The sequence below is a fragment of the Zingiber officinale genome, chromosome 1B (genome assembly GCF_018446385.1).
Source record: "Zingiber officinale cultivar Zhangliang chromosome 1B, Zo_v1.1, whole genome shotgun sequence".
NCBI lineage: Eukaryota > Viridiplantae > Streptophyta > Magnoliopsida > Zingiberales > Zingiberaceae > Zingiber > Zingiber officinale.
The window spans coordinates 139,780,531-139,803,794 of NC_055986.1; the positions used below are offsets into that span (position 1 = coordinate 139,780,531).

The 23,264-nt window shown below is 36.8% G+C and overlaps 3 protein-coding genes across 11 annotated transcripts; 2 read left to right on the forward strand and 1 right to left on the reverse strand.

Annotated features, from left to right (window-relative positions):
- Positions 1-1,796: 1,796 nt before the first annotated feature.
- Positions 1,797-3,239, reverse strand: LOC122042730 (pentatricopeptide repeat-containing protein At5g65560-like). The gene has a single exon (XM_042603028.1). The coding sequence runs from the start codon at positions 3,237-3,239 to the stop codon at positions 1,797-1,799; it is 1,443 nt and encodes a 480-aa protein (XP_042458962.1).
- Positions 3,184-11,357, forward strand: LOC121982160 (peptidyl-prolyl cis-trans isomerase FKBP16-1, chloroplastic-like). Of its 7 annotated transcripts, none has more exons than XR_006112018.1 (10): positions 3,192-3,579; positions 3,695-3,890; positions 4,227-4,388; positions 4,500-4,543; positions 4,650-4,743; positions 5,162-5,222; positions 5,553-5,598; positions 6,109-6,179; positions 6,283-6,410; positions 10,406-11,012. XR_006112018.1 is itself a non-coding variant. In XM_042535097.1 (9 exons), the coding sequence occupies exons 1-9, from the start codon at positions 3,411-3,413 to the stop codon at positions 6,358-6,360; spliced, it is 921 nt and encodes a 306-aa protein (XP_042391031.1). In that variant the 5' UTR covers positions 3,192-3,410; the 3' UTR covers positions 6,361-6,580. The 7 variants fall into 7 exon arrangements, 2 of the variants coding, with proteins under 2 accessions (XP_042391031.1, XP_042391050.1); XR_006112015.1 differs by lacking the exon at positions 10,406-11,012 and adding an exon at positions 11,054-11,357 and having other exon boundaries at positions 3,193-3,579; XR_006112023.1 differs by lacking the exon at positions 10,406-11,012 and adding an exon at positions 9,742-10,294 and having other exon boundaries at positions 3,199-3,579; positions 4,509-4,543.
- Positions 11,358-15,440: 4,083 nt separating this feature from the next.
- Positions 15,441-23,059, forward strand: LOC121982179 (subtilisin-like protease SBT5.3). Of its 3 annotated transcripts, none has more exons than XM_042535147.1 (12): positions 15,441-15,873; positions 15,949-16,110; positions 16,216-16,328; positions 16,399-16,496; positions 16,568-16,732; positions 16,868-16,976; positions 18,880-19,411; positions 20,080-20,177; positions 20,393-20,638; positions 21,746-21,860; positions 21,949-22,162; positions 22,350-23,059. In XM_042535147.1, the coding sequence occupies exons 2-12, from the start codon at positions 16,027-16,029 to the stop codon at positions 22,883-22,885; spliced, it is 2,310 nt and encodes a 769-aa protein (XP_042391081.1). In that variant the 5' UTR covers positions 15,441-15,873; positions 15,949-16,026; the 3' UTR covers positions 22,886-23,059. The 3 variants fall into 3 exon arrangements, with proteins under 3 accessions (XP_042391081.1, XP_042391072.1, XP_042391064.1); XM_042535138.1 differs by having other exon boundaries at positions 15,970-16,110; XM_042535130.1 differs by having other exon boundaries at positions 15,442-16,110.
- Positions 23,060-23,264: the final 205 nt, after the last annotated feature.

Consider the following 23,264-nt stretch of genomic DNA (forward strand, 5'->3'; position numbering starts at 1 on the left):
GTTCAAAAAAATATTTATTTTGATTAAAATAAATATGTTTTTATAGTTTTTCTAAGATTAGATTTATGATTCTCCACAAAAATTTTCAGGAATTTTTGAAGATTAAAAATAATTTTTAAATTATTTTTACAAGTTTAAATCTTAAAATATTATTTTCATGGCAAAATAATTTCAATAAAATCACATAACTATTTGATCCACTTGTTACCACCCCAATAAATTTTTTTAGATTTTTATCTATTTTTTCATATTATTATTCCTATTTTTTGATGTGATTAAAAGGGAAGAAATAAGGATTAAATTTAGAGGAGGACTATATTGCAAAATTCAAAATTTATGTTTTAATTATTGCAATATTCATGTTATAAATTGTAAATTTATTTTTCAAAATAAATTCTATGTTTGGTTTAACCCTAACTTTAATTCGGGTTGATGCACATTAAAAAGGGGAGCTTGTAAGTACGCAAGATAGTTTTGATGTGGTCAACTGAGTTAAGTTAGGTCCTATTGTGTTTGATCTTTGTGTCTAAATGTGCATGAACTTAGGAACACAAGAAATAGAGTGGAAGATACAGCTAACAAGAAAGATGTCATGGGAAGGAAATCGACGGGCTCGGTATATCCAAGGGATGATGTGCTGCGGAAGAGTATACCGACAGACAAGAAGGAAGCGCATTGCGCATTCGAGTGACGAGAAGTCAAGGAGGAAGTCTGCTTAAGGAAAAGGTCGGAGTTGAGTTCAGGTGAATTCAACTCAGGATGGCTGGATGGTCACCCAAGCGAGCGCAAAAAAAAATAAAACTTTTGAAAGTTAGCTAGATGAACTGGAGGTGGCTCTAAGCAACTTAGAGTTGCCCTCACACCTCCTGTTGGAGGCGCCATGGATGAAGTTGGAGACGCTCTCGCACCTCCTGTTAGAGGCGTCCTGGACGAAGCTAGAGGCACCCTCGCACCTTCTGTTGGAGTTGCCCTAGATGAAGCTAGAGGCATCCTGGACGAAGCTAGAGGTGTCCTGGACGAAGCTAGAGGTGTCCTCGTGCCTTTCTTGGAGGCACCCTGGACAAAGCTGGAGGCACCCTCGCACATCTTTTGGAGGCGGCCTAGAGCGAATAGTTGCCATTGGCTACCGTTGAGAAGAGATAAATTTTATCCTCTTAGAGGCGCCTTGGATCCTGCTGGCGGCGCCTCTAAGCAACGAAAACTAATGGTAACATCAACCCAGGAGGCTATAAAAAAACCCCTGGAACTAGGAATTACAATAATAATGATGTTGTATTTCCTTATTCATTTGTGAGCATTTCAAGTCTGTAAGAGACTTTTCCGCCTTCCACGAAGGAGATTCTTAAGAGCTTTCATTTGTCTTGAATTAATAACCACATAAATTGTAACCAAGTAAATTCTATCTCTTTTCTTTTATGTTGTTGATTAATTTATTTATAATTGTTTAACTGTTTACCCTGTTAGTTCGAAAAACAAGATATTTTTCTAACTCTTATTTCAGGTTGTTCACCCCTCTAGTCAGCCTAACACGGACTTGCAATAAACACATTTTTCTTCATTTCTTGATATTTCTCTATAACTGCCCTATTAAGTCAATAAGATCAATAGCAGTGGAAAATTGTATAATTTTGGATCTTGAGATCTATCAAAAAAGAGACACTAATCATCTAAAAAAAAAGGAATAAGAATTAAGAAAGAGATAGCAAAGCATGCATGAAGCATACAAAGTACCTTCTGATGGCTAACATCAACACAATGAGAAAAACCATAACCAAAGATGATCATCAAGACATGAGCTATTTCATTCCCAACATTCTTTCAAGTAATAGACAAACTCTGTCCAGATCGTTGCTTTTGCAATAACCCTCTTTGCATAATGCCCTGATCAATGCACTGAATACAGAAACATCTATGACCAAGCCTCTGCATAATAGTCCTTCAGCAAGGTTTAGTATTTCTCTAAGCTTTCCATCCTTCACCAACCAATTATTTAGTCGAATAACAAGATCCGGGAAGAATCCAATCATCAACGATCTAAGAAAGCAATCAATAGCATCCATATAACGTCTTTCTCGACAAAGAGTATCAATCATCATGCAATACGTGAATTTATTTGGAATGATGTTTTCAGAGATCATCTTTATATAAAGTGCTCGCACCTCGTTAAACTCTTGTGCCCTGTAAAACTCATGAAGCAAAGTGTTAAAGGCTACAACATCAGCAGCAAAACTGCTATTGCTGAATAAACATTTAGCTCGTTGAAGCATCCCGGCTTTGCAAAGGCTTCGGATCACAATGGTAAATGTGCAAGAGTCGGGACTGATCCCTTTCTTAAACAAGTCATTGAATAGCTTTAGAACACAAACCAATTCATTCATCTTACAAAATCTACTCATTAAGGAGTTGTAAAAGAAGACATCAGGATCCCATCCCAACTGAGCACTTCTCTCCAATAAGCATTTGGCTTCCCAAACTTTTGAATCACGGCAGAGACACTCAAAAAGAATATTGAGAGTAACAATTGTAGGATGCAACTCATTTGTTAGCATAACTTCCAACAACCGAAATGATTCATCAATTTTACCAGCCTTGCAGAAACCATTCATGTATATGTTATAAATCACCTCATTCGGCTTCCAGCCTTTCTTCTCACTTTCCATCAAAAGCTTCTCCACCTCATGGAATTCCCCAGCCTCACAAAGAGCTTCTATCAAGATGCCATGAGTTACGACGTCAGGTGGGCAACCGATTCCCTCCATCCTGGCGACTAGCCTTTTGGCCTCCTTGATCCTACCTTCCGAGCAATACCCCTGAACAATACAAGTGTATGACTGCACAGTGGGAAGCAGCTTATCCTCCACCATTTGATCCAAGACGCCCCAAGCCTCATCCATTCTCCTTGCACGGCAGAGCCCTGCTATGAGCATCGTGTAGGTGGATGTATCCGGCTGGCAGCCGGACTGAACCATCAAAGGAATGAGCCTGTAGGCATATTCGATGAAATTGGGGTCGAAAGACCGTGACTTTAAGAGGATGGTGTAAGAGGCAGTGGTGGGTGCGACTCCGGATGCTACCATTTCGTCGAACAACTTATCAACATGGTCGTAGCGGTTGGCGACCGCTAGGGAATTGATAAGGGTGTTGTAGCAGAGAGCGTTGGGGGTGGGGTGCCAGAGCATGAGCTCGCGAAAGAGACGGATGACCTCGTCAGCGTCGCCGGAGCGGGAGAAGGATGTCATGAGGGCGTTGTAGGCTGAGGGGTGGCGGCGGGAGGGACTGGAGCCAGGGGAGGGGAGAGGGGAAGCAGGGCGGCATCGGGAGAATTCAGCGACCGCGGCGCAGAAAGCGGAGACCTTGGCGTCGGAGGAGAGTTCTGGAGAAGGTGGGGGAGGAAGGAATTTTTGGATGACATGGGGAGATGGCTTAACGGCTCGGGCGAATGGGCGACGACGGCGGCTAACGGCTCGGGCAGCGGCAGAGGGAGAAGGGGAATTAGAGATCCATGGCATGGAAATAGAATTGAAGCAATGACAGAAAAGGCTGCAACAGGGGTTTTAGGGGTTCTCTTGCAGTGTTCGAGTAAATTGCTAAACATTGAGCCCCTTTTTAAAAATAATTCCGAAATTTGTGAGCCCTTTATTTAAGATTCCCCCAATTAGGGTAAATAATCTGGTCCGTAAATTACTGGTCCCAGGAAGGGCAGACATATTCTCTGTCGATGGCGTGGGCCGCGTGGCTTCGAGGCTTCCTGCCAGCCCTCCGTGGATCCAGAAGAGAAGAGGGAATAGAAGGGGAAGAAGCAGATCAAAAATGCAAGCTTGCGCTCTTTGCACCTCCATGTTCAGGACGTCGATGGTTACGATGAAGATTTCCGCCCCTCACGCTCTAAGGTACCATTCGCTGCTGCTTGATGGTTGATCCTTATTCGTTTGTTTATCTTGCTTTGTTTTAAAGCTTTCTCATCATTTGTTCCCCACTGTTCTTGAAGAATGAACTTTATATTGAGGTCAAATGAAATCCTTGGACTGACTATAAAACATTAGGGTTGCATTGGCAAATTCTTGGTAGGTCAATCCTAATTCAGCCGTGCAGGAAATAGCCCTTCTTCATTGATTTCGGTCTTCTTGTGCAATGCTAAATGTGGTTTTGGTATCTAGAGAATTTTAGATAAACATATATTTTTATACAATGAAAAATAAAAGAATGCAATCCCTAAGTCAATCCAGTTTGTGCAGACGGGATGCAAGAACAATTCGGATGAGATCTCTTGTGTCTCAGTTTACACGTGGAGTATCAAGAAGGGAAGTTGTTGGTGTTGCTGCTTTGATTTTCTCTAACCCTGCTCTTTCATTGCCGCTGCAAGAGGCAAAGGACTCTGAGAACATCCGGTAATTGTAGATAGTAATTGAAATGGTTCTTTAAATTGGGATTCCTAACTACTTTTTCTACTTGTATTTCTTGGTTTTCTCTTAGTATGTATCCATGTTATATTCTATAAGAATCTCTAGGTACCGGAAGCTAGAGAGTGGTGTGAAAATCCAAGGTAACATATATGCACAACATATGATTCTATTTATTAGCATCAAATTGATTTTCTTGTCCTAGTTAACATGCCAATTAGTTTTAAGCTTGATTTGTTTTATTTTTAGATATCATTGAAGGGGAAGGTCCAGAAGCACATGAAGGAGATCTTGTTGAATTTAATTATGTTTGCCGAAGATCAAACGGGTACTTTGTGCACAGGTAATAGTAACCAATTTATTTTTTCCCCAAATTCAGGTTATGCATCCATGTATAGCAGTAAATTGGGCTAGGTTTAAATATCAGTGACTATCTAATATTTTTGTGGTAATATTATACAGTAGCTATCGTATGCCTTGGACAAAAACATTAAATTCACAACCGGCGAGCAATTCAAGATATCAAGTTACATTTTTTGAGCTTAAGATCATGTTATACTTTTTTTGAGATTAAGATCCTGGGCACTATATCCCAAGAATTTGGAATTAGGAATTATGCTTTCTTTTCCTCCTTTACATGCCTCATTGTGCTACCTATTTTTGATCTTTGCTTCTAGAATATTGCTTTTATAGTTTTATTTCAATTTCACTTTTCATGACTTGTACATGTGTTTTCTCCCCTTTCTGAATTTAAACTACAGCACAGTTGACCAATTCAGTGGGGAGAGCAGTCCTGTGGTGCTTCCCCTCGATGGGAAACAGGTTAGCTAGTATCATATCAACTACTCTTTGAAATAAGATTAACATTTGTTTAGCTAATAGTTACTTTATTCCCAATTAGCATTAGTAATAGTTACATATGACCATGGACATATATGTTAACAAATTCACTAAATGGGGTTCTCTTAGAAAAATATCATATCATTCATAAGTTTTAACAATAGACCCAATGTGACCCTACCCTTCTCTGGGATCCCACATTGTCATGAGCTTCGTGCACCGGGCACTCGGCTATCTTTTTTATTCATAAGTTTTAACATATTTACTAATTTTTTATTGGAAAATTCCTGATGTCTCTCTACACTTTTACAGATTATAGAGGGCCTTAAAGATGTTATAGTTGGCATGAAAGCTGGAGGTATGCTGTTCATATTTGAAGCATAACAATTATGTCAACTAGATTTTAATGTATAGCTTCAATTGAGTGCTACCCTGATGCTGAAACTTTGTTGAGTGAGAACATCATCCAAGTATAGCTGCTTGGGTTATTTACATAGACAAGATGACGATCATGTTGAACTATGAGCTAGATAGTTGCAAGCAGTGCCTTGCATATATTATCCTTTCTCTTCATGCAGATGTAACTGTTCCCTCTGTGATGTTAATATATCCTCTGCTCGTAAATTACTGAGGAGCAATGCCTATGTCTCTTTAGGTAATAGATTATAAGATTGTTTTGTTTTGTCTCCTTGGCTTTACTCCTTGTTTGTATAGTGCCTCTCAGAGTTTCAAGTTTGTCAAAATGTCATCTACAACTGAAACTTTAGTTACTTACCCTGAGATTTGTTAAATCTTTTTCTTTTAATTAATATGGGCACTCTAGTTATCTCCTTGTGCAATTTCCTAATGGATTCATGATTTTCTCTAGGGAAACGTAGAGCTTTGATTCCCCCAAATGTTGGTTATATAAATGAAAACCTAAAACCAATACCTGATGAGGTATGCTTTTTTCCTTGCTCTTTGCACTTGTTGAAGTGTTAAATAAATCTTTTCAGATGTCAACCAATCAACAATAATCATAGCGTACATTATTTCATTGAAGTTTGGTCCCCGGAGAAGTCTCTTGTCTCATGCAAGCGAGCCATTGGTTTTTGAGGTTCAGCTCTTGAAGGTGCTGTGAGAACCAAACTATTATTCAGACAACAGGTTGTGACCAGGGAATTGCATAAGGTAATCTCAGAGAACCTGTAAGCTTAACTAAATTGGTGTTTGTAGGTATTAACATTACAGTTCCTTTGACTGGTTTATATTTTGTTTAATTCCACTGTAATTTTTTGTAATGATTAATATCTCCTCCTGAAAGGTGTTTTTTAAATTGTCAATGAAACTGTTGACTCTTATCCTGTTGCATACACTAAGTAAATGAACTAGAATAACGATGATAATGTTAAAAATTTATATTATACATTCTGAAGTTGTGAATCACAAAGGTTTTCTAACACAATGGAGGTAAAAGAATAATCTTTTGATCAAATTCATTAATTAGGTGGAAACCAAATTATAATTAACATATCTTAAAATAATGGATAATATGTCTAAATTGCTTGGATCTGGGCATGACTTAGAGCTCCATCATTAGTTTGATCGATCCACGCAGTCTGAATCGATCAGTGGATCGATTCAGCTTCAATCGATTGGGACCCAACTCTAATCGATTGAAATGCTTATTTTGGCTGGGTAAGCTAGAGTTCAGCATTTTTTAGTCGATATAACCCCTCCTTATCCCTCAAAACACATTTGTATATATTTAGAGGGAGTTCTCATGATGAAAACAAGGATGGATTGGTTAAGGAAGACTAAGTAGAGGTTTAGGTTGAGGTTTGGTTTCAATATTGAATTTTTGAACCTCAAAACTTCTAAATTTGAGTTTCCTATATGTTTAGGGATTCCAAGTCATTGTTGGTGCAATGACAGAAGTTACATGCATGTCTTTAGGGGGAGTTACTCTTTAAGGACATGAAAATATATTTTTCATACACTTTGGAAAGTGGTTAACCTTCCTTAGCGTAAATGCTCAAGGTTGAGCATTTTGAATACAATGAGGAGTGGATAACTTCATTGTTTGGGTGTTCGTGCTCAAGGATGAGCATTGATGATGAATGAAGGGTATGAGACTTTCATTATCGTGTTGAACACAACGAGTGAAGTTGTGAACAATGGTGAGTGACTCTTCAGGGAGAGAGTTTTTTATGTGTGCCAATAGGGGGATAATGTGTGGTTAAGTTAGGCCTTCATTACCTAAGAGGGAGTTTGCCCTCTAGGAAAGGGGGAGAATGAAGGAAACCCTCATTCATACATTGGCATAAAGGAAGTTGAGGCTATGGGATTAGCCTAACTTAAAGGTATTGTCAAACATCAAAAAGGGGGAGATTGTTGGTGCAATATTCCTGGATCAAGGTTGACCTGGTTGACTAAGCTTGAGTTGACTCAAGCTTGAGTCTCTATGTTTGAGTTTCGATGTTTGACAATACAGATAATACGTGGAGATTACAGGTGTAATCATCCGATTAGGGAGATTGCTGGAGCAATTCCCCTCTGGTTAGGGTTTGACCAGTCTGAGTTTGAAGAAGAGTCAAGTAGGTCAAGATTGACCGGATACTTGACTGGGAAGTTCTAGTGAGTGAAGCTAGGCAGAAGGAAAAATCCTGGTGAGTAAAGCCAGGTGAAAGACCTAGTGAGTGAAGCTAGGTAGTTGGAAAATCCTAATGAGTGAAGCTAGGTGAAAGTCCTGGTGAGTGAAGCCAGGCAGGTGAAAGTCCCGGTGAGTGAAGCCGAGCAGTGGAAAAATCCTGGTGAGTGAAGCCAGGTGAAAATCCTAGTGGTTGAAGTTAAGTGAAAGTCCTGGTGAGTGAAGCCAGGCAGATGAGAAGTCCTAATGAGTGAAGCTAGGCAGATTGAAAGACCTGGTGAGTGAAGCCAGACATGTGGAAAACTAGGTGGGTTAAGGTTGACCGGACACCTGGTGTTTGGAAATCCAAGAAGGTCAAAGGATTGACCGGATACTTGGCAAGAGGAAATCCAGATGGGTCAAGGATGACCGGACATCTGGTGGAAGGAAGTTCAAGTGGGTCATGGAGGACCGGACACTTGGCATGAGATGGTAAGTCCAAGTGGGTCAAGGTTGACCGAACACTTGGCGCAAGGAGAAAATGTCCAGATGTGTTAAAAGTTGATCGAGCACTTAGCGATCGTAAGTCCAATAGGGAGTTGGCATGGAACTAGGAAGTTCGGACGTAGTGAATTTCCGAAGGTCATAACTTTTGACTCGGATATCGGAATGAGGTGATCTCGGATGTGAAACGAAGCTAATTTCAAGCTCTACACAGTTTTCTGGGTTTCAATCGATTGGGGGGTTCAATCGATTGGTCAATCGATTGGTTGACGCGATTTCGCGCAGAAAACGTCTGGATCGATTGGGTAATCGATCAAAACTTCCCCAATCGATTGATCAATCGATTGGGAGAGTTTCTGAGCGAATAGTAAGCTTCTGAATCGATCAGTTGATCGATTGAAATTTCCAATCGATCGGCCGATTGATTGGAGCGCTGGAAATCACTCGAGAAGCCTTGAATCGATCGGATAATCAATTCAGAGCGATTCCAGAGAGCACAGGGGTGCTCTGGATCGATTGGCCGATCGACCCAAAGCCTCCCCAATCGATTGGGATTCGACCGTTGGCACAGATAAAGCCGTTGGCGAGTGTGTCTTCGGAAAATTCTTCATCGCTTCTCCACGGGCGATCATAGAAACTCCACACAATGATCCTTTCTTCCTCACCGCCAGTTCTTGAAGGTTCTTGGAGGCACATCCAAGTCAAGAGGCGAGTTGCAACAAGAAGAAGAAGAAGAAGCTAGAGTTTTATTGTAATATTGTAAGATTTACTTGTATTTTGCTTCTTTCTTTCTTATTGTTGTATTGTGAGCTTGTAAGGCTTCTCCGCCTACGGTAGTTACCGTAAAGGAGTGTTTTCATAGTGGAGGGTGCGTGAGTATGTGGATCCTTGGACTAGTCACCTCTTCTTGAGGTGGATAGAAGGGTGGGAAAGTTAAATATGCTAAAATGACATAAATGTCTTTGAGAGGTTGCAATTTCGCATATGTAATTACGGATTTGATATTCATTGGGGATAACAAAAATTGAGAATAAACAGTGTGAATGTTGATAAGGTATGCTTTAAGTGGTTAATATAGAAGTCAAGGTTTATAAGAAGTATGTGAGGTAAGTATTTTTTTTTAGGGAGGGATGGATTAGCCGTTTGTCTTATTAACAACTTTTATTTCTGCCCACATTTGAAAGGAATCCAAATTGAGATAAAATTTGGCAATTTTCCATTGGCTTTTTGTTAGTGTTTCCATCCAAATAAATTACGAAACAAAAAAAAAACATATGCTACTTTACATCCAATTGTTTTATCTTATTTCCTTCATGACTAGTTTATATGAGGATACTGAGCTAATTTCAATTGAGACTTCTTTGTACTCATGTAATCAATCTTTGGCAGCATTTCAAGCTTCCAATGCAATCCTTATTTGATGTCAACTGCTTTGTTTGCTGGTGAAGGTAGAAATTAAGATGGGAATAGATAGAAAACATACGAAGAATGGATGAGACTTAAATGTTTCTTTAGTTATTTATCAGAGGAGATGAAAAATTTTATTCAGTGTTTTTTTTAGTTATTTTCTTTATTTAACTAGAAGGGTGGGAAGTTACATATGCTAAAATGACATAAATATCTTTGGGATGTTGCAATTTCGAATATGTAATTACAGATTTGATATTCTTTGGGGATAACAAAAATTGAGAATTAAGCAGTGTGAATGTTGATAAGGTATGTTTTAAGTGGTTAATATAGAAGTCAAGGTTTATAAGAAGTATGTGAGGTAAGTTTTTTTTTAGGTAGGAATGGATTAGCCGTTTGTCTACTTAACAACTTTAATTTCAGCCCACATTTGAAAGGAATCAAAATTAAGATAAAATTTGACAATTTTCCATTGACTTGTTGTCAGTGTTTCCATTCAAATAAATTACTAAACAAAAAAAAAACATAAGATACTTTACGTCCAATTGTTTTATCTGTCTTATTTCCTTCATGACTAGTTTACATGAGGATACTGAGCTAATTTCAATTGAGACTTCTTTGTACTCATGTAATCAATCTTTGGCAGCATTTCAAGCTTCCAATGCAGTCCATATTTGATGTCAACAGCTTTGTTTGCTGGTAAAGGTAGAATATAAGATGGGAATGGATAGAAAACATACGAAGAATGGATGAAACTTAAATGTTTCTTGAGTTATTTATTGGAGGAGATGGAAAAGTTTATTTAGTTATTTTATTTATTTGGGAGGAAAAGTAGAAGGGTGGGAAGTTAAATATATGCTAAAATGGCATAAATGTCTCTGAGAGGTTGCAATTTCGAATATGTAATTGCAGATTTGATATTCATTGGGGATAACAAAAATTGAGAATAAACAGTGTGAATGTTGATATGGTATGTTTTGAGTGGTTAATATAGAAGTCAAGGTTTATAAGAAGTATGTGAGGTAAGTGTTTTTTCGGGAGGGATGGATTAGCCGTTTGTCTTCTTAACAATTATTTCTGCCCACATTTGAAAGGAATCCAAATTGAGATAAAATTTGACAATTTATTGGCTTTTTGTTAGTGTTTCCATCCAAATAAATTACGAAAAAAAAAGCATATGCTACTTTACATCCGATTGTTTTCTGTCTTATTTCCTTCATGACTAGTTTACATGAGGATACTGAGCTAATTTCAATTGAGACTTATTTGTACTCATGTAATCAATCTTTGGCAGCATTTCAAGCTTCCAATGCAGTCCATATTTGATGTCAACTGCTTTGTTTGCTGGTGAAGGTAGAAATTAAGATGGGAATAGATAGAAAACATACGAAGAATGGATGAGACTTAAATGTTCTTTAGCTATTTATCAGAGGAGGTGAAAAATTTTATTCAGTGTTTTTTTGTAGTTATTTTCTTTATTTAACTAGAAGGGTGGGAAGTTACATATGCTAAAATGACAAATATCTTTGGGATGTTGCAATTTCGAATATGTAATTGCAGATTTGATATTCTTTGGGGATAACAAAAATTGAGAATAAGCAGTGTGAATGTTGATAAGTATGTTTTAAGTGGTTAATATAGAAGTCAAGGTTTATAAAGAAGTATGTGAGGTAAGTTTTTTTTTTTAATGGATTAGCCGTTTGTCTACTTAACAACTTTTATTTCAGCCCACATTTGAAAGGAATCAAAATTAAGATAAAAGTTGACAATTTTCCATTGACTTTTTGTCAGTGTTTCCATTCAAATAAATTGCTAAACCAAAAAAAAAAAAAACATAAGCTACTTTACGTCCAATTGTTTTATCTGTCTTATTTCCTTCATGAGTAGTTTACATGAGGCATGAGGATGCTGAGCTAATTTCAATTGAGACTTCTTTGTACTCATGTAATCAATCTTTGGCAGCATTTCAAGCTTCCAATGCAAGGTGTATTTTAAATGGTTAATATGGAAGTCAAGGTTTATAAAAAGCATGCGATGTAAGTTTGTTTAGAGAGTGGTAGATTAGTCGTTTGTCTCCTTAACGAACTTTTATTTAATTTTTTTAATAACCTTTGCCCAACTAATTTTAAAGGTTGACCGTCTTTCTCATGAATTTGTCAATTCATCTTCATCCTCATTTGAAGCCATGAATATGTATCAAATTCTTAGAAAAAAATAGACAAGATTAAAAATAAAAATTAGCAAATTAAACATCATAGAGGAGATAATAAAATATTAAAAGATGTTTTTATTGGATCATGGTGTTGGGATAAATTATTTTTAATATTTTATTATCTCCTCTATGATGTTTAATTTGCTAATTTTTATTTTTAATCTTTTTTATTTTTTTTCTAAGAATTTGATAAATATTCATGGCTTCAAATGAGGATGAAGATGAATTGAAAGGATATGAAATGAGGATGAAAATTAATTGATAAATGAGGATGAAGATGATGGAAATTCCTCCGTCTTTTGTTAATAGACGAAGAGGTAGAACAAATATCATGATAAGCATAACGAAGAGGGATAAAGTAATAGAAATTCCTCCGTCTTTTGTTCCTCAACCTTTCTTCTCTATTGGGCAATTCCACTCGGTAGAGTCTTTGTGAGAGCATTCTGATACATATTCAGTTCGTTGTGATCCATCAGTGTTCGGTGGTGATCATGGTATGTCATTGTATCCTGAGAAACAGATAATTCGAGATAACCTTGAAGTACAGCTAGAGGTAGAACGAATCTATTTCAAAGAAATTATGTTGAACGTAGGCCTCAGCATCTCCCTCTGCTTCTTGACTCTGCGATTCCAACTCCCGACTCAGTGACTCCAACTCCTAACTCGACGACTCCAACTCCCAACTCTACTTCCTGACTCCCGACTCAACGATTCTGCTTCCCAACTTCCTACTCGGTGATTGCTCTCAGACTTAGCGATACAAAGCAATTATCTTTCAAACAACCTAGTAGCTCGACATAACTTTCTAGACCGACAGCCTGAGATTATTTGCTCAGATCATCTTGACAGATAACTTGAAATTATTTGTGTAATTTCAATTCAGCTCTATATTCGGCAACAGATTGTTCAACACATTGTTCTCGAACATTAAAGAGCTGAACACATATATGTTTAGGTTCATTTGTTTAGTTTATCTAGTTATTTAAATTTATTTATTTAATTAGTGTTATGTATATTAAACTAAAATAAATAAATTTGTATTAAGATAAATATTAAATTTATTCACGGACATTCGATTTATTTATAACCGCAAAATCGATTCATCCTTTCCCCTTTTTTCTCATTATATTTCTTCTGTTCAAATAATTATAAGTGATGTGACTTTAAATGCTTTGTCCTCTCGGGACAGTGCGTTGATTGAGGTATAGGGTATTACTACATAAAGTTTTGAAATTGAAATTCGGCATGTTCAAACATATTCTCTCCTATGCCTTGGCCACTGACACTAATGGGTAATAGTTATTCATAATTTATCTCTTTCCTATTAATCTAAGAATAGATTGATAGGATGTTGGACAAGTAAATAACCTTTTGTCACACAGGAGTGATGTGACTTTATTTCATTAAAAAACAAGTGATGTGACTTTAGTGGTCTATCCAAAATATTTATAGTCTTAAAGATAATTCATGTCAAGTGAGAATTATTATATTCCTAGTATTTTCCTAATTTATCTATGTTTGTTTTTTAATATTATATTATAATCATTAAAAACTTTTGGTTAACAAAGCAAAAAATTAAGCTAAAAGAGTAATTTAGAAAATGGTTTTTGGATAGATTCTACAAGACAATGTGATGTTTTAGTAAATTACCATTTATCATCTCTTTTTACCAGTATCCAACCATTTAAAGGTAAATAAAACTTTGATTAGATTAACATGATTGATTGAATCTGATTTAAAATTTCACTTTTATATATTTAAAAAGTTAATTTTTAAAAATATTGATTATTTTTTGATTAAATCCATTTAAATGGATTAATTTAATTTTTTATTAAATAATAAAAATATTAAGATTCTTGATTTTTTCATTAAACTGATTAAATTTTTTTAAGAATTTTTATTTAAAAATTAATTAATTTTATATCCATTTGATTTTTTTTATTTTAATAATAAAATTTGATTGATTTAATTGGTTAAAAAAATTAAGTTAATTCAATTTAAATAATTCAATATTAAAAAATTACTGACTCTATCTATTTTTCCTTCTTTGAATAAATACATCGTCAGACAAAGAGAAATTCACATAATTATTTACATGATAACTAATAAAAAAAAGATGATTCGTTAGTCTTAGTATTTTCATTAATCTATTTTTAGATCAATATAAAGAAAGTAAATTATAGATGATTACTAAACTATTAGTATAGATAAAAAACATATTTAGACATGCTGAATTTTAACTCTAAAATTTGTAATATTTTATATTTTAACGACCGTACGGTCCAAAGGGACTGGTAATAATAATAAAACATGCAGCATTCTGAAATTTCATATGATAATATTTCATCTCTTATCGACAGCACGCTCCGAAGGGACTAGTAATAGTAATAAAACATGAGTAATGGTAATAAAACATGCAGCATGAACTGATTGGCCATGCCCTGTCGACGAAAACATGCATTAGGTTTGTCAATGAAAAAGGTATTTAATAGTTGTGATCTGATTGGCCATGCCCTGCACTGCAGCCTGGACCTTCTTCACTTCCATGATTGCAGCATGATTCATCATCCTGTCCGACTTTATCGTAGTCTTCTTCGCGTTGATTAGTAAAAAATTGATAAATAAAGCCTAAAAAATATCATCCAAATGTTAGTATGCTCAGAACCGGATCGAAAGCCACTGGTCAACTTACAAATAATAAAACACATTTGATTTAGTTAAAAATGGAGAGGCTTATAACGACTTCAAACTCATCTTCTTGTAGGTAGACTGTGGACTGTAGTGTTAGTGGTGCTCTTGTCCCTATTCTCACGGTCCTATATGATAATTGGGACCATATGAATGATTGTTACTAGAAAAAAAAAAATTGTCTTCAAAATATTCTAACTCTTATTGTCAACGATACACTAAGCCTTCTTTCCAAGGAACTGATTAAATCCCCATAACTTCAAGTGTTTGGAGGTATTAATCTACATCAATTGGTTTCCTGTTCATTATATTTATTCCTTGTATTTATCATATATGACAAGTAGAAAAGTCAGGATGATATGTTTGAATTACAATTTAGCTCTATGATCTTCGTCCACCGAAATGGGGCTGAGGAGGGATCGGAGGGTACTAGAGAGGACAACCTTAAACCATATAACTTAATGTTAAATGATTTGGACTGGTATGTATGGTATAAGATTTGCCACTTTGAATCCAAAGTTCCACTACACTCGTCCTTGTAACTTTGGTGTCTCACCATATGAAGTCTTTTCTATGTATGATTGAAGAAACATACAGTAAACAGGAAGCAAAAGAAATGATTGTGAGCATTGCTTTATATCATTTCCACAGCTTTAATGATCCACACACACACACAGAAGTGACACAAGAGCTTTACTTAAAGTCATTTTATTTTATTTTTTGGTTTAATCGGTTGAATCTCTCCTTCTTCGTTTTAAGTGAGTGCACCTAAAGAAAAGAAAAATTACTGAACCAGTACTAGAGGATGTACAATGAGGTCCAGTGACATGAGAGCGCTTTAGTTTTTCCTCATGCACACGAGGGAATGACATGGAGGCGTCAGAGCTGGCGGATTCACCATCATCTTTTATGAACTGAGTTTACAAATGAGCAGTAGCCTACGGTCTGCGACAACTTCACGGCCAACACACGTCGGAGAAGACTTGTGAAGACCTTGAAAACCAGGATGGACATTTGAGACAAGTAGTATTCACTTCAAGCGATAAAAGAAAAAGGAACGTATTTTGAGATGCTAGCTGTTCCAGAATCTTATAGAGATAGCTTCACTGGCTGACCAGTGGACCAATGGGGCCGTCCCAACTGTAGATTTCTGATTAAATTGTTGTTCAGCTTAACTGGTTGAACCGGCCCTCTGTAACTGGGGAGGTTAGCAGGTTAGTAGCTTCAGTATGTTACGTTGTCTATGAACTAGGAGGAGTTTATTTTAATCTCTTTCTGGTCTCAAGAAGAGCTGAAGCTATAAATCTCAGCTCGCAATTCCGAACTCCGGATCGAGCAAAGAGGCAACTTGGGGCAAAACAAAAGAGATGAGGAGGTCCTCTCTGCTTCTTCTGATTGCCTTCCTCCACTCTTTTATGCTGCAGAAATCAGTTCTTGCTGCAACAAGCAAGGCATTTCTTTAACTGCTTCTTTTAATCTCTCTTTTGTTTTGTTCCTTCAACTTGATAACTTCTCTGTCCTTTTTATTTATTTATTTATTTTCCTCTTGATCATAGGTCTATGTAGTTTACCTTGGCGAGCACTCGCATGGCTCCAATTTATCACCTTGGGAAGCTTCTGAGCGAGCAAGGCAATCTCACCATCAGCTATTAGGCACAGTGCTGCAAGAGTAAGAATCAGAACTTTGTTTGATCTCTTTTTAAACTGCTAATGTTTGACATAAATTTGATCGAGAACAGCAAGGAGAAGGCTAAAGATGCAGTCTTGTATTCTTACACCCACAATATCAATGGCTTTGCAGCCTTCCTCGAGGAGGAAGAAGCAATCGAGCTATCAAGTAGGTCCTCATTTCCCCTTCTCCCTTCTCCCATTTCTCTAAATCTTCTACCGAATCTGTTCTCGTGACAGAACATCCTGGAGTCGTATCAGTGTTCCCTAATAGAAACTACAAGCTGCACACCACTCATTCATGGGAATTCCTTGGCCTGGAGAGAAATGGCGAAATCCTAGCTGAGTCATTGTGGATGCAAGCCAGATTTGGAGAAGACACCATCATTGGAAACCTTGATACTGGTAAATAAGCTATTTAGTGTTCTTTCTAGTCTCAGACACTTTCATTGACTAACCTACTTAAATATTGCTTCATTGACCAATGTTAACTTGTGCTGGCTAATGATGAAGCTTCTTATCCTTGTGAGTGGCGTTTAGGTGTGTGGCCTGAGGCCCAAAGTTTCAAGGATTATGGCTCGGGACCAATTCCATCAAAGTGGAAAGGAATCTGTCAGAATGGCACTGATCAAAGCTTTTCATGCAACAGGTTTGTTTATTATCTCTTTAGTCCTTTGACTTGCATTCTAGAACAATAATGGGCAAAGGCACTTTGTTTCCACTAGATGCACACCGGGCAATTAAGATTCACTAATTGCGGCAAGCTTTAGGTGTTTTCTCATTGCATCATTTTTGTTTCCTTTCTTCAAAGTCTCCGCAAAGGGCCAAACATCCTGATGCAAGGGCATGATTTTATTATATCCACATCAAGAATTTCTTGCAAAAGAGAAAATGATAGAGTTGAATATATATGGCCTAATAGAAAGAAAGACTATAAACCCTAAATTCCAAACTGTTTTCGATCGATTGAAACACTTGTTAAAACAAGTTGATAGGATACCCCTGCTTTACAAGTCAACTCTGTGATCAGAAAACTAAGGTTGCTTTAGCCGCAATTCAAGATCCATTGCACCTTAACTTCAGATCTCTTCCATATCTGATGGCACAGTAAAATAATTCAAGGATGCCAAGATTTAAACGCAGCTTAAATCCCCGTGTATAATTTTGTAGATTTCAAGAACAGAGAACATGAGTGGATAATATACAATTGTGGGATTCTCTTGGTACATAAACGCAGTTGTGGTTATCTATAGCTATTGTGGTCAACTAGCTCTGCGCGGGGAAAACAAAAAGCATAAAAAAAATTAATCGGTACATGAAATTTCTGTCAATACAGATAGGGCTGTAAACGAGTCGAGTCGAGCCGAGTCGAGTTTTGGATTGTTCAAGCTTGTTTGATAAGATAACCGAGCCGAGCTTAAAATGAACCAAGCTTTTAAAATGAATGTTCAAGCTTGACTTGGTTTATTTTTTATGAGCTTGAGCTTGTTTGAAGCTTGGCTTGAGCTTTGTTAGTTTAGATGTTATCAAGCTCTCAATTCAAGCTGGGCTTGGGCTTGGTTTGAGCTTGGCTTGTGCTTGGTTTGAGCTTGGTTCGTTTATATGTTATCAAGCTCTCAATTCAAGCTTGTTTGATTGTTTGAAACTTTTAATTGTTTGATTGGTTATTAAGATTGATAATTTAAATTTATTTATTTTATTTTATTTTATTATTTATTTAGCATAATGAAAGTGCTTTATTAATAAATATGATTCGTGAACATTGTTCACGAACATTGTTCACGAACGTTATTCACGAACGTTAACTAGTTGAACACATATGTGTTCAAGCTTGTTTGTTTAATTAATCTTATGTATATTGAACGAACATAAAAAAGCTCTTAACAAGCCGAACACCAAACTTGTTCACGAACGCATGATTCATTTAAAGCCCTAAATATAGATCCACGAAATGATCTATTGAAACTAACCTTATCCTAGTAATCTTACTAGATTCTGACTTGAAAATTGCTAAGTAATTATACAAATTAGATACTTGTTACTAAATTTGATATATTCTCAGGAAGTCAAATATGTAGTCAAAGTTCTATAAAATACTTTGTTTTTTTCAATATCAAATAGTAATTTGTATTTAAATTTATCAGCCGGCTCTAGACGATGATATTTCTGATATAATAATCAGGAGTCAAATTTTATAGAAACTCATGAACTTACATTCACCCCACTATATATCTCTATCTGAATTTATCTCTTTTTATATTTGTTAAGCCGGCTTTAAAAACAGTTGAAATGATAGATTCATCTTTTATATATATATATATATATATATATATATATTATAAATTACTGAAATATTTAAAATAATAATAATAAATTCACATGAAAAAGATCATTCCAAATTTCAAGTCGCTGAAATTATATTTGATCAAATTATATAAACATTAAGTTCATAGACGTTTAATTTCAAAATTAATGTGTATTTAAATATTTCATTTTATTAGGATTTGAAAGATTGATTTTTGTAAATGTGTGTTTCTCTTAATGATCCAAAGGAAGCTGATCGGCGCCCGGTACTTCAACAAAGGTTACGAAGCCCTCGTCGGCCGGCTCAACGCCACCTTCCAATCGCCGCGGGATTACGACGGCCACGGCACCCACACGCTTAGCACCGCCGCCGGCGCCTTCGTCCCAGGTGCCAACATCTTCGGCTTCGGAAACGGCACCGCCAAGGGCGGCTCTCCCCGCGCCCGCGTCGCCGCCTATAAAGTCTGCTGGCCGCCCGTCAACGGCAGCGAGTGCGCTGACGCCGACATCCTCGCTGCGTTTGACGCCGCCATCGGTGATGGCGTCGACGTCCTATCGGTGTCGCTCGGCGGGGACCCCGTCGATTACTTTCAGGATGGATTGGCCATTGGTGCGTTCCATGCCGTTAAGAATGGGATCGTCGTTGTTTGCTCTGCCGGAAATTCCGGCCCAAAGCTTTCCACCGTGTCCAATTTGTCGCCTTGGATGCTCACCGTGGGAGCTAGCACGATGGACCGCCAATTTCCCACATTTCTTTCCTTTGGAGACAAGAGAATTAAGGTTAGCTTACATTTTCTGTTTTTAAGGTTTTATTCTCACAATTTTGCATCTGGAGGGAGATTATCTGCTACTCTTTCACCAAGTTAGCTTTATGCATTTCTTGAAAATGTATATTTGTGTACCCCCACCTCCACTTTTTCTTTTCTGTTCTGTCGATTTAAAAATTGTTTAGGATGATCATTATCTGTTAGAATGTGAACTAACTATCTCAGGAACTGCTATTAAATTCATCACGTCTGTGGTCAATGATTACGGGCTAACTGGCCCATGGCCAATTAGATGTTTCTTCCTTTTAATCTGATGGATTTATTTTTTTTACTGTCACTTTTAAATTTATTTAAATATAGATAATGATATAGTAGGAGATTGAGCTCAATAACCTAGGAGGATCCATATAGTTGACCTCATTTAGTGGGATAAAGATTTGGTTGTTGTTATTGTATCAAGATTGGTTCAATTTCCTTTTTGTTTATCTACTTCAACTTACTATCATTTTTTGGCTGAAACTTTGATTTACTGTCCACATGAGCTTCATGCTGCTATTGTTCATTTCATATTACACTTGAATTTTTTATCTCTTTGCATATTGTTTAGGGACAAAACCATATCGTTTTCACAACCTGATCATATCTTCTTGAATACATCTCTTCCTCTCATTCATTTTGCAGGGAGAGAGTTTATCTCCCAAGAAATTGCCAAGGAAAAGACTATACCCACTAATCAGCTCCAAAGATGCTAAAATGGCCAATGCATCAGACCTACTTGCGTAAGTGAACACAACACAATTCAATCTTCTTGGATGCCCTTATAAGTTTCCTTCATGACTTTTGAGCATGTTCATTAATGATGTCATGATATTGATTTGAATAACACAGTGATCTAAGCTGATTTTAGTTTCTTTTCATATCTAAAATTGTAACTCATGAATTCAGTAAAATGACCTTTTGAAGAGAATTAATGTTTTTACCTTTGATATTGCAGTAGCTTATGCTACTTGGGTTCACTAGACCCAGGCAAAGCTAAGGGGAAGATTGTCGTGTGCCTTCGTGGCATCACAGCAAGAGCAGAGAAGGGGGAGGCAGTTTACCAGGCTGGTGGCGTTGGGATGGTTCTTGCAAATGATGCAGACAACGGCAATGAAATAATAGCAGATGCACATGTCCTTCCTGCAACTCACATCAACTATACTGATGGTCGTTTTCTCTTTTCTTACCTCAATTCTACCCGGTAAGTGCACTTTTCATCAATGTCCTTTTTTTAAGTAAATGATCTCTGTATCGAACCTATATTGAGTTTTTGTGGTGCATTCCATCATCCTAGTTGACTTCACAAAGTTACAATTCTCTTCATTGGCATGACCTTTTTCTGAACTTAACTGAAATGATATGTAGATATAAGTAGATGAAAAAAGAGATGATTAAAGACGTATTGTTCAGTGCTTATTGTTTTTCAAGCATGCCAAGGGAGAGCACTTGATATTTGAAACAGTTAACGAATATTATCTTCCTTCAGGAGAAACTTTTAAATAGATTTGATTCATACTCTAAGAAGTTATGAGTAGGCATTCCTTTTGTCACTACTAGTGGTACATGGCTAGCTAATTACCATATACCAAAGAACCACCTAGAATTGTTACGTTCTATCCTTCTGGTCTCCATAATCTAGGATATTAAAAAAAATTTGACACAATGATGTCCATCACTATCAATTTTGGGAATTGAACTATTGGGATCGACTATATTCTCTTTTTTGAAAAATAAAAATAAACAAGAGTTCAGGAAAAAGTGAAGAAACAGAAGAGTGAACAAGAGTTTAGTTTGCCTCAGCTAAGGTAGTGATGTTTATTTTCTAGCAAAAGGTAATCATTGTCAGGCTACACTAGTTTGAATTGAGATTCCGTGGAAGCTGAGAACACTTGTTGATTGCCCAAATACTGCTGCTTGATTTGTGGTAGAGCAATTGGAATAGGGATCACACTTTTAGAATTTGGTTCTCACACTATCTATCTTTTTGATAACTATGAATAGAAAACATCTCCAATTATAAAGTTTAGGGAAGGCAAAATCAAATTTCATGCAATTGTCACATTTTTAAAGACAAATGTCATTCTTGCTAATGTCTTTCCAGTTGTTTGGTAAAGCAACTTTAAATACCTAGTTCCATGCCTTATTGTTGATCTTACTTGAATTATTTAGGATTTCTTTTGTTAGCATTTTTGCTTAATGTGTGTCATTGGGTATTCATTTTAACAAGAACACTTGAGTTGCCTAGTTTAAAATGTAAGTATATTTTGGATTAGTTGTATGAAATGAACTAATATGAACAAAGTCTTAGGTCGGTACTTGGTTACATTACGAGTCCAAAGACAAAACTTGGAACGAAACCAGCACCGTTCATGGCCGCTTTCTCTTCTCAAGGACCAAATGTTATCACCCCTGAGATCCTTAAGGTCCACTGGAAAATTGCAATCTTCGTAGTCATTAACAATATACAATTTGCTCCATCGTTTAGCTGAAATCTTTCCACATTGCTTGCAGCCTGATATTACTGCACCAGGGGTGAGTGTCATTGCCGCCTACTCGAAAGCAGCTAGTCCTACTGGTCTTGTTTTTGATAAGCGCCGTGTTTCCTTCAATTCGGTGTCTGGCACTTCGATGTCATGTCCTCATGTATCTGGAGTCGTAGGTCTTCTGAGAACTCTACACCCCGATTGGAGTCCTGCTGCAATCAAGTCGGCAATCATGACTACAGGTAATGTTGTCATGAAGTTTCTTCAAGAAATTGTTATCTAGATAAATGGTTACATGAAAGCATGAATGGCTAAAAATGTAGTCGGTTAATTTCAGCTATTGATTGTTCTGAAAACTATCTACTTGTAAGCCAAAGATATCAATGGAAACACGTTGCTCACTAGCTTTATATGTTTCTCATGTTGCAGCAAGAACACGAGATAACATGGAAGAGCCATTGTTGAACTCGTCCTTCGTCAAGGCTACGCCATTTGCCTATGGGTCCGGTCATGTGCAACCAAACCACGCTATGGATCCTGGATTGGTTTATGATCTAACAACTCAGGATTACTTGAACTTCTTGTGCTCCCTTCGCTACAACTACACCCAAATAGCATTGTTCAGCAACGGATCATACTCATGCCCGTCAACACCACTTGATATCAAAGATCTGAATTATCCTTCAATCACCATTCCTAAATTGTCTAACTCCAGTAAGGTGACTAGAGTGGTGAAGAATGTTGGATCGCCTGGAACGTACTCGGTTCAACTAGTGGAACCAAGAGGTATTTCAGTCAGTATAAACCCTAGAACCCTCACATTTAAGGAAGTTGGTGATGAGAAAAGCTTTGAGGTTTCTTTCGCTTTGAAGGATGGTATATCATTCACAGACTATGTGTTTGGCAGTCTCACTTGGTCCGACGGGAAACATTATGTCAGAACTCCTTTAGTTGTGAAGCCTTAGATTTTAACAACTTTCCAGCAGTTTGTTTATCTTTTTTTTTTCTTGTTCTAATTCTTGTGCAAGTAATTGAGTTCGAGTGAACGAACGAATCAAGTTTAATTGGAGTTTGATGTCTTGTTCGATGCTGGATCCAGAAGCAATAAAATAGTTTTTTTCCCCTTATATTAACAAATATCTGGCAACTTTAGGCACATAGATCTTAAAGTGCCCCTTTTTAATGAAAATGGAGAAGTTAGAAAGGAAATTAGACAAGCAATTAGATTTATTTGATTGATAAAAAAACACTTAATCAGCCAAATCAAGTTTGACGCAAATCAATTCATCGTCAGCATTGAGCGAACTTGAATGAGTTGTTTAACCGAGTTGACCAGATTCTGTT